This window comes from Poecilia latipinna, unplaced genomic scaffold, assembly GCF_001443285.1.
Source record: "Poecilia latipinna isolate Pla-1442-1.1 unplaced genomic scaffold, P_latipinna-1.0 Scaffold3368, whole genome shotgun sequence".
NCBI classification, from domain to species: Eukaryota; Metazoa; Chordata; class Actinopteri; order Cyprinodontiformes; family Poeciliidae; genus Poecilia; species Poecilia latipinna.
Window position 1 is genome coordinate 34402 of NW_015115984.1, and position 11447 is coordinate 45848.

The 11447-nt window shown below is 39.2% G+C and overlaps 1 protein-coding gene across 2 annotated transcripts in view; it reads right to left on the minus strand.

Moving 5' to 3' along the window:
- LOC106940806 (pre-B-cell leukemia transcription factor 1-like) overlaps positions 1 to 2282 on the minus strand; it is a 30306-nt gene extending 28024 nt beyond the window's left edge. For both annotated transcript variants that reach the window (XM_015023635.1, XM_015023634.1), the window contains exon 1: positions 1401 to 2282. In XM_015023635.1, coding sequence (XP_014879121.1) covers positions 1401 to 1585 — 185 coding nt within the window. In that variant the 5' untranslated portion in view covers positions 1586 to 2282. The remainder of the gene's footprint in view (positions 1 to 1400) is intronic.
- Between the last annotated feature and the right edge of the window lie 9165 nt (positions 2283 to 11447).

Here is an 11447-nt window from a genome sequence, read left to right on the forward strand (position 1 = left end):
GAAAAATGTAAAGAGACAGACCTCAAGTCTGGGGAATGGAGAAGAGCTCAGTGTGCATATATTATGCTCTAGGAGAACAACAAGTGTTCCACTAATACAATCAACTTAAGTGCCAGGCTTCATTTCAGATCTTGCTTGAAGAAAATTTGCAAACAGTTCCAACTTCTAATCCGTGAGATACACAGAAGAGTTTCAACAACCTGAAAATGCTGTTTTTTTTCTCTGCGCTACTCATTTTAATGATGTTGATCATAATGTTTTAGCTGCTGATGCTGTAATACCTTAAAAAAAAAAAAGCACGTTTGACAAATGGAAATATCCTAAATTACATGTTAGCTAAGTTCTATTAAAATTGTAACTCACTGAAAAACTGTACAAAGATTTGAGTGGACAATAATCTTCTTTTTTTTCCCAACTGAACCCATGACTTCTTAATATAAAAAATATGCAAGAATAAATAGAGATTATTAGTTGTGTAAGTGAGTATGTATAGAATTGGCTGGAAAATGCGTGAAAACTGTTTCAGTGATAAATTTGAGAGTTTTGGTTTAATATATAAAACAAGTCTAAACACTAGAAACTTATTACGTGTTGGAAGCAATGTAAGTAAAATTATTAATTAAACAGTTAAATGGAAGATGAACAGGTGGGTGAACATACAAGCTTGAACAATGAAGCTATGTAGTATTTTATTATATTGGTCTGACGTAAATTAACTAGCAATGGCTACAGCCAGCACTCAGGGTGTTACAATCTAACTCTGCTTCTAGAATAAATTGCCTCATTCAAAAGTGGCAAATTTTAAACATATTTAGGTTGTACAGATAAATATACATATTTTCATGCCTTTCTTAATTTCTTTCCTTCTCCTACTTAACAAAATACAAATACTGTTAGGTTGTGTACCTGTTATCCATTCGTTTGTGTGTTTTTATGAAACCGCGCAACAACTTCAAAGTGATTCCTCAAGCTTCACTCACTTTTATAAGGGACAAACAACATGGATGACATTTTTAAAACTCAATCTTGTGTCATCTATAGCAAAGTATATTGCCGGTTAGGGTACATTGTTTCTCGTTGGATATGTTTCATGACTAAAAAGTGAGAAATGCAGCTTTTTCGAGCTGCATTTTCGAAAAAAAAGAGTCCTTTTTTAAAGTTGGCGACACGTCGCCAATAAACGCCATTCTTTAAAAAAATATTTTTAATTGTGGGTTTGAGCTCGACCTTTAGCTTTAATATTATAGTTTAAAGTTATATTTGAAATTTAATTAGTTGAAAGTTGTGCTTTCTTTATAAATATAGCACAGATATGATAAATGTACTATTATTGCTTTCTTTAAAAATAAGCTCCAGTTTCCCGCCGCCTCCCTCTGACACCAAACCGAGAAGTCTCTTACCTGGCCTGGGCTTCGTCCAGACTTTGGTCCGTGATGGTCATAATTTGCTGTAAAATGTCTCCAATGTCCTGCTTCCTCCCGTCGCCGTCGGCTCCTCCGGTGCCTTCCAAGTGCTGCGGCAGGCCGGGGTGCCCCGCCATGCCTACCCCCGTGTGAGAGTGCATCAACCTCGGCTGCTCGTCCATGTCTTCGGCCACCCTTTATTTCTTTTATCTAATTCTATTTGTCGCCAACGCTGATAATTTCCTGTAAAAATAAATACAGTAAAAAAAAAAATAAAAAAAGAAGAAGAAGAAGAAGAGGAGGAGAAGAAGGGAGGACGGAGGAGAGGGTAAATAAATCCTGGTATTTCTTCCTATGAGCGTTTTAGAGACACTCCGCCAACAGGGGAGGAAAAAAAAAAGAAAAAAGGTGGCGTTAGAGAGGGAGAGCGCGGAGCAACGAGCCTCTCTGGTTGCTTCCCTCAGCTGAGCTGGTCGAAGCTGAATGTGAAATCTGATCTGAACTGCTGTGGGCTGCGAGTCTAAACCAGACAGACAGCTGCTCTCAACTACTAATGCTTTTCCTGTATCCAAACCCCGCTCCGTCTTCTAAAAACAAGAAAGGAAAAGTGGCTGTGAGGAATAAAACAGCAGGGATTTACTTCACCCGCTCCATCCTCTCGCTTTTTGTCATGTTCAGCACAGGCTGGGCAGGCGGCGACATAACGAAGAGAGCACGAGAGTCAGGCTCCGCCCACGCGACGTGATTGGAAAGGCGCTGGATTTAGCCCCACCTCGAAGAGCATCGAGATCATCGGAATGTTGGATGCAGAGGAGACGCTCCGGTGTGGCCGCATAACGTTGCGATCAGGGGAGGAAAAAAGGCTTGTTGATGGATAGAGCGTGAACTCGGTGTAAATAACAGCGACCGGGACCCTTCTTATGACCTCAGCAGAACCCGCACTCCCTCCACACGAGGCCATTTAATTTCCACACTGTGCCAAGATGAGGTGCACCAATCAGAGCTGTTGGCCACCCTCCAAATTTGTTATGAATATTAGCTAGATGAAGATTTATGGCTTAGAAAATAATTCGACTAATGAGACACATAACAGATGAAAAACACATTTTTGATATCAGTAATGTAAACACTGCAGACAAATCCTACAGTCAGCTTGCTTTGTTGGAGTTTTGTCCATTCATTTCCAGGTATGTCGCAGGGCTCCGCTTGGCTGACTTTGGCAGGGTCCTCCTAATGTAAGGCGGTGACCCATGTTGCGCAGCCAAGCAGCAAGACCCGAGTGTGTCTGGCCAGGCTGAAAAGTGCCCTTCAGGCCCAGCGCTGCCTCACAACCGCTGCGCTCTCAAGAGCCATTCAAAGGGAAAAGAGAAGTGAAGGAGGAGGAGGGTTGGATGGAAAAAGGAGCTCCAGTGTAGAACTAAAGTCTGAACAGTGTTCTGTAAATCACTGGACTGGATGACAGGCAACAGTGCTTTTCATGTGTGCAGGGCTAAAAGTAGGGGTTTTACAAATTATTTTTTATCAATTAATTTTACAAATGATTTCAAACAGAGCAAACGTATATTGTTAAAAAAAAGGGTTGCCCAATGAAACATTTCCTCAATCTCCACCGGGGTCCACTCCCTGACTCCAGGGAGCAGGGCCAGTCCAAGGCACAAGCAAACAAATCAGCTGCTTAGGGGACCCAGGCCAGCAGAGGGCCCCCAAGAGCACTTGACCTCTCAAACCAAATGTGGATCTCAAAATATTAAGTTTGTTGCTGCATTTAAACACACACATAAAAAAAATTGTCAACATTTAAATGTATTTAAGATTAAAATGCTTATACAATTTGATAGCTGTGTGAACAGTCATAATTAGCTGCTGGTTAAATCATACTGCTGCTTGAGTCCCATTTCATGGACAATGCAAATACAAACTTATTGCTAAATAAATGAATTTTTTTTCCTGACTGACTTTTGCACTGAAGCTCAACTGCATTAATGAATGAATCAGCCAGAAAAATAACATTGCCTCCTCAATATATTCATTTATTTTTATTTGTTTATTAAATTATCTGACATAGATTGGCACCTCAAATCATCTGCGTAGCTCCAATCTCAGATGACCTTCTAAAGCAAGGTAGACGTTGACTTAACCACAGGAGCCCAAAGGACCACCTGCAGGCCATTTCTAGGCTTTTGACCAATCTTGCACATCCTGCTTTACAATTCAAAGCAGGACCAATATGAATTTGGTCGTTCACCTATTTTAGCCCTTGTGAAAAAATATTTGTATTTTAATAACCTTATTATATGATTAAGAAAACCGCTTATTTTTTTTTAAACTACTTCCTGTTTATCTGCAGTGTATATTTAATTCATCATATAGTACTTGCAAGCCAAACCTGGGCTAAATTGTTCAGGAAATTCTGGTTTGCATGCATTGTTTTCTTCTTATATCATTATTTGAAAACTGAAGTTTAGATTTAGTCAAATTATCTTCAAAAAATTATTTGTTTTATGATCCGAAAATTGTATGACAAAAGCAGCAGAAATCTAAAATGGGGGTGAACACTTTTTCATGGCAATCGTGACACATTGCTACATATTGGAGCTCACAAATGTTTTTTGTCCTGTTGCTATCCCAACAATCCTATCACAGCTCTATGTTGGCACTATATTAGGTCTCCATGTTTTCATCACAATCTGCAGCATTTCTCCATATTTATGAAAAATTTCTGCAGGAAGAAAGACCATCACTATTTTTATCATCTTATCAGCATGATGAGAGGATGTAGGTGAAGCAGTTTGCCCTGAGTGTTGTGCACCGCTGAGCGTTCCATCATGCGCAATAATTTAACCCAGTATAGCGTTATGTGAGGATACTTTGGCAGGTGCAGTCAGAAAGAATCATTCACACCAAATCCAAATCCTATGTATTTTACACAGAACAGAGCCAGCCATTCAAACAGCGTCTAAAGCCTGAAATTATTATTTGAGCAATTATTAAAACATATAAATGATAAACTCTATAAGCTGTTGACCATTCTTCTTAATTATCTTTCTCCTTACTTATCACAACACCGGGAGGTTCTATTTTGCATTTAAACTAAAGTCTGGACAGTCTTCTGTTTCCCAGCAATCAGCACAGTCTGTGTGCAATTTGGAGTAGTGTGCGTCTCCCCCCTCCTGCAGGAAAGCCCTGACTCAGCCAATCAGGTATCAGTTGATGTAAGGGGGCTTTGCATGTAATTTATTGAAGAATTTGTTGTGAGTCTATTTCTAACCTCCAAATAGTACATGTTTCTAACTTTAGCTGTTACTCCCCTCTTTGGAAAAGCACTGCCAAACAGAGTAAATTTACTATGTGACTGTCTACAAGGGTCCAAACAGTTAAAGGACGGATCCTTTAAGATCACAACAGATAGAAATGAGCAGTGATGAAACATAATCATGTTTAGCTTGAACTCTGCTTCATGCTGCTTATTTAGAACATCTGATTTAGATGGTGCTGATAACACATTGGGAAACTAAAGTATATTAAATCACTGCATTCCAACTTAGACAATCAGTCTAATGTTGGGGTGATCATAAGTCAGACAAGCGGTACTGTAAGCTCAAATTACCAATTACTGTTTGTTCCTTTGTTTTAAATCTGACAGAACAATTTTCCAAGTCATAGTGTTGGTTAATACAGACTGTGAAACCAAAAGTCACAGTCAATATCCTGGATGAATCTCTGACCACCCCTCTCATCATCAAAAGGGAGAGCTCATTGAAATTTGTTTGATTTGGGTTTTAGGCCAATTTCAGACATTGTTAGTTGGGTTGGTGTGTGGGCCATGCAAGAGTTATCAATTCCAAAATCAGTTTTGGGTCATGTCTGGGGTCTGTCCTCTCAGAAACACCCAATTGAGGCCAAGTTTCAACCCTCTGAGCTATACTGCCTCCCTCAGATTAGAAAAAAAAAATCATCATGACAAAAAGAATACTGCATGGCAGCTGCATCATGCTGAGGGCCTGTTTCACAGCCAGAGGAATTATTAAGACAGAAGACATCCTCCAAGTTCTGCAGCGTCCCCTCAAATCATCAACCACCCCCAGTTCTCAAGAACTTGTTTTAGATGTTCCCCTTAAACCTCTGCAAATGATGTACTGAGGAGGTAATGCCACCATTAATTTATTGTGGTTGGACCAGGAACACACCTAAAACATGCAGGACACTGAGTTTGGAGGACTGGAGTTGGTCACCCGTGAGCTAAGTGGTTGAAAAACACATTTAATGGATAGAGATAATTGCTTTAACAAAAAAAAAATTATCCCCAAACAAACTTCTTAAACTTGATTTTAGAATATAATAACTTTAAGTTTCTGGAATGAGAAACTGAAATTCATTGAGCAAAATCTGGACCTCTACAGGGAAACCTGCCAGTTTAAATAGACACTACCTGTGGTATTAAGAGGAGTTATCAAACATGCAGACAGAATTATACAAGGAGCCTGATTATGTTTACAAAAAGTGTGTGGTTTCTTTATAACCTGTTAATAGATAGAGATTTAAATGGTAATGGTTAAAGCAGATGAGATGGATTAGCAGTGCTAGCCAACAATGGATGGTGTCATCCAGGACATGTTAGTGTGGAATATCATAGCTGCTGATGGAGTCACTGAAATGAAAGGATTTTTTTTAATGAAATATGTCCATAGGACAGTAACATGGGCCTGTCATGCAGCAACAGTCTTGAGTCAGAGGCCTCTTCAGATTCATCGCAAAACTGACTGGTACGAGATATCCTGCATTCACCACAACTTTTTTTTTTAAAGGTTTTGTTGGTCTAGTGGCCTTTATTTTAAAGTAATTTGACAGGAAAGAGGGTAATGAGAGAGGGGGAAGATGTGCGGCAAATATCGCCAGGCTGGGAATTGAATCTGCAACCGCTGCCAAGAAAAATCACAGTCATTATCCTGGACTAAGTCCTCAGTAGATGGGTCGTGCTTTGCCCCTGCTCCACCCTAGCACCCATCACCACAACTCTTTGATGATACTTGGATGATATAAATTACTATGACATGTAATTTCCCTTTAGGATAAATAAAGTTCTTTGGAATTGGATTGAATAGAATTATCACAATGATGATTGTATATAAACTTTTTATGTTTATCTATTTTGTTTTTTAAATAGGGAAATTTTCTAATTGCAAAGTTGAATAATAAGTACGTAACAGTAATAAAGAAGTGTCTTAAGACATTGCCTTTTGTGTAAACATAGATCACAGTATTGTGATGAAACAAATCATGAATTAAAAATAAAAAATAAAAAAAATAAAAAGCTGCTGATTTTCCTCCAAAACATACAGCTGGAATGCACCCATTGGAATTCCTCTGTACATCCATTAGCATATTTGAGTTTGAGGTGCAGCGGCAGTGACATCTCAGACTGTCTCCCCAGGCCTCAGGTGGAGCCGCAGTGCTATCTTGGAGCTAGTGACTCTCCCTCCAGGAGCTCCTGCAAAGCTCCAGCTATGTAAATTGGGTGCAGAATATGTATGATGGATAATAGTGAGTGTGGTAAGTTTCCCTGCCATCTGCTCAGCAGTAGAATAATGAGAATACCTGAGGGGGTCTCTGTTACAGCAACATCCATATGACTGCCCAACATCTGCTAAGTTATGTTAGCGGGGCGTTTAGAAATCTAAATATACGCCGGTATTTCAGGGCTACGCAGGAAGCCAAACAAATCACAGGACCGGCGGTGATCTTCATCAGCTCGCTGCCGGCTTGATGTATGATCAGCCACTCACCGGCGATAAAACAGGAAATTCTAATCGATTTCCTATAAACCTGTAATTTGTCTTGGAAATATAAGCGATATGATGCGGGGGGCAGAGCTGAATACATGAATTTTCCATAGCATGATGCCACCTACCCAAGTGGGATTCTGTGAAACGGTCACAACTAATAAAAGTAACTACAGCGAGCTGTAACCGTGGTGACAAATATAACACCCAGGTGTGGGACACAGCAGCAGCGATGACTTTAACCCCTCTGCCCTGTGGAAGAACACGAGCTGCAGATAAAACCCACCATGAACATAAAACCATTTGAAAGCATTCTGTGACCTTAATGAACTAATAAAAGATAATAACATGTTTGACAGGATCTTACGGTACAAGTCTCACCTCTTCAGCGACTTTTTAAAGCTACAGGTCGAATCAGGTGTGTTAGACATGTTTTAAACTGGCTCAATTAGTGCTTCATATATTTCTTAAGGTTTTCACATTACATACAAAACATAAAGCTAAACTTTATTTTCCACGGTGTGCAGGCCTCTGGCAGAGAAACAGGCCCATATCGTCACAGGTCAAAGGTCATTCGCTGTTTCATGTTTTCTTGTGAGTAATGGCTTTTAAATGCTTTTCAGACTGACTTTGTTCCTACGCTGTTCTTACATTTCTTCATTGCTGCATAATGTGTTCCTTGATGACCTTTGCCAGGTTCAGTTTACATCCTGATTGGTCAGACAGTGATCAGGCCGAGTTGTGGCTTGGGAAATGATCCAAAAATTTTATTTATATTATTATTATTATTATTATTATTGTTGTTGTTGTTGTTGTTAATTGCTTTTTGTACTTATTTGTTTGATGAACTGCATCATTTTATTGTGAAATTAAAAAAAAGACAAAGCACTTCTTTCCCTGTCACTGTACCTTGTCATTTTCTTGATGTACTTAAAGAACAATCAAAGCAGGCATGAACAAATTCTCATTTATAATATAATAAAATGTGCAAGACAGGAATGAACCCAGACATTGAACAGAACTGATAAGCCTCCTCTGGAACAGAGCAGAGGACGAGTGGAGGACAAAGGGACAAGCAGAGACAGAGGTGGGCTGGTTTCCATGGTACCTGAGAGAGAGAGGGACCTTTCTGCTCCAGGCCCTGGGTCACATCATGTGATGAGTGTGTGCAGATAAATCCCCCCTTTCATCCTGAGCGCCTTTTATCCTGTCTGGAGGAAAGCCTAATGGAACAAATTCATACAGTGCCTTTGATTGTAATAAATTAGGACTTAAAGCCAGTTCATGAGAGCTCCTCTGTTTTCACACATTCAACATGACACTCAGAGGTCCATAAATGAAGCATTCAGTTTTGGCTTTTTAATGGTGCATTTGAACAAGGTTTGATTTCAGGTGTAGAAAACACTGAGAACTGGGTGAAACTTGAATTTATTATACATATTATAGGTTCCTAGCATAATTCTGGCTGTATATCTGAGCACTGTTATCAGAAATGATGAAGCTCATTTAAACTGGTTGGCCTCCTGACATGGATCGATCCAAGTACAGTTACAGATTCTTAGTGGCATTGATATATATACATATTAAAATGTCTCTGGAAAAAAAAAATTAAAAGACCGCATAGATTTATCAGTTTCTCTGATTTTACTTGGAGCTTGGAGCTAATGTCTTCTTCAGAGGTTTTTGTGTTGATTCCTTCAGTGGTTCTTGGTGCAGTGGCGCCTTCAGGTGAGGGGGGCAAAGGGTTTGGATAGTTTGACACAGTGCAGTGGGAAAGTGAACCAACCACTGCAGCTGAAAGTGGAAAAAATGTTGCAGGTTTGATCCCCAATCGAATCGAGTTTAACGGACTACCAGGTGTTACTTCGCTGTAACCCCTCTGAGCTCTACAGGCTGCTTCCTTTGATCCTGAGAGGGGACAGTTTTGGTCAGATGGGTGAAGCTTGGACAGAAGAATGTGTTCTAACAACATACTGACCTCAAAGAAAAATCAAACCTGCAGGTAGAATGAATGAAGCAGGGTGGAGTAAAGCTGTTGGAAAGCCTTGGCCACAATTATTTGTAAAATATGCTTAAAAGGAAACCAACTAATACGAAAGAACCCAAAATCTAGTAAAAATCCAGCCAGATTCAAGCCACAAACCTATTAAAGGCAACAAAAAGCATGTGGTTTCTTTTCAGCTTGTAAAGTGATGTTTCTTATTTCCCCAAGTATTATTTTGAGGAAAAGGTTAGTGGAGAATGCACATATTTGGGCTGATGTGTGTAGTTCTGGGCATGTGTGCCAAGATATTAAATTTTTTATCTGCAACGCTGAACATTTCACTCTTTAAAGCACGGCTAATGAGTCGGCATTGCTTAAAGTGAAAGGATGCTGGCATTACCAAGCAGAACTCTACGGATGCCTGGAGGCTCTGAGAGCAGCAGCCTCCTGACAGACCTTCACTCCTACAAGCACATCATGTATTCTCATGGAAGACATTGAGGAGCCAGTAGTTTAATCTTCCTGCAGTATCAAAAGGTACGGATGAAAAAGTCGGGTGGATTTCCTCTAGAACGATTCACTCACAAAGCTGTTGTTGCTCAAGAAGAAGAAGAACACGGAGAGAAGTTTAAAGTCTGCGGTCGCAGTCCTGTTTTTTTTTCTTCCTGTATCTGGCTGCCACATGAGAGCGAGCATTAGAGGAAGATCCATGGCACAAGCTTAGCTGAGCAGAGCGAGTGCCAGCGGAGTGCATTCGGGAGGAGGTCTGAATGGATCGATACATCACAGAACAAAGGGGGGACTGTGCTTCGGCAGGGGCCCCAGAACAAGACAGGCCCATTGCTCAACTTCTGTCACAGCAGAGTATCACAGGCATCTCACATGCACCTTTTTAGAGTCGGTGCCCGCCGTTACAGAGCAGGGATAGAGACAGATGTGAGGACGGGAGGATAAACTGGGGAAACAACTAGCAGATAGACACATAATCCACTGCAGACACAGAGAGCCACCGCCAAAGCTTTCCTTTCTTCTGCTGACGAGTTTACTAAAGTCTTAAAACTAAAAGACAGAATCTTTTAGTTTTACAGTTGGCTGTGCATCTTGACATCTTGAAGGTGTTAAATGATGTCTTTTAAAAAGACTTACTAGCTGGGTAACCACAAACTTTACTTAGATTTCATGCTTTTTAAAATGTTCTCCCCAAATTTCAAAACGTTTGGCATATGTTTATATTCAACTCCTTTTCTCTAAATAAAACCCAGTCTAATGAATTAATATGAGAAGTTAACTAATTATTAAACATGCTGTGTGTCATATAGTCTCATGTGAATCCAGTGTGAATCCAGATGTTATGGAAAAGTGGAGAGAAGGAATATTATAAAAAGTCCTACTTAAAGTTCAACTTAAAGTTCAATCTAAGGAAACGTGAATAAAGTTAAAACTGAAATTTCTGGGCTGCTTTGTGTTTGTCACAAGACTAATACGCTATATCACCTACTGTCTAAAAAAGGTTTTCATCCCCTTGGATGTTTTACCCTTTTTAATGTTTTTATGAATTAGTCATGACCAACCAAAATGTTGATTTTTTGTCAAATAAATTAACCACAATTTTTTTTTAACTCAAAGTAAAACCTGATTTCTATAAAATAATCCAACTTCACTTTGATATTGAAGGGGTATTTTTGTAATTTGTAAAAAAAAAAAAAAAAAAAAAGAAAAAGTGACATTTTGATGATCAGGGTTGATTTATAGAACAAATAAAAGGGTAAAAAATCCAGGGGGGTGAATACTTTTTACAGACAGCATGAAGCATTGTGAAGGTGGAGGCACCTGCTGTGGGGAAGCTGATCAGAGTGGAAAAGAACATAATCCAGTAATGAGACAATACTTTGACTAGGCCATAGTAACATATGACTATGCTTTCATACACTGTTCTATTGTAACATTGACTGTAAGTTCAGGATTGTTGCCATGAAAGATGACAACAGATCTGTGTCTACCAAGTTTCATCTTCCTATAAACTTTTTTTTTTTTTTTTACTAAATTTTGCATGTAGTCCAAAAGTTCAGTTTTGGTCTCATTAGACTAGAGCATCTTTCACAAATGTCTGCATTGTGTCAAACTTTAAATAAAACCTTTTATGATTTTCTTTTTACATGAACTGTATTCTTTCTAATCTACCAAAATAGAAATATTTTCTTTATTTATTCACTTTATTTATTTATTGTATTTTTTTCTCCAATCTTCCTTAACAGAACTAAACACAGAATGACATGAACA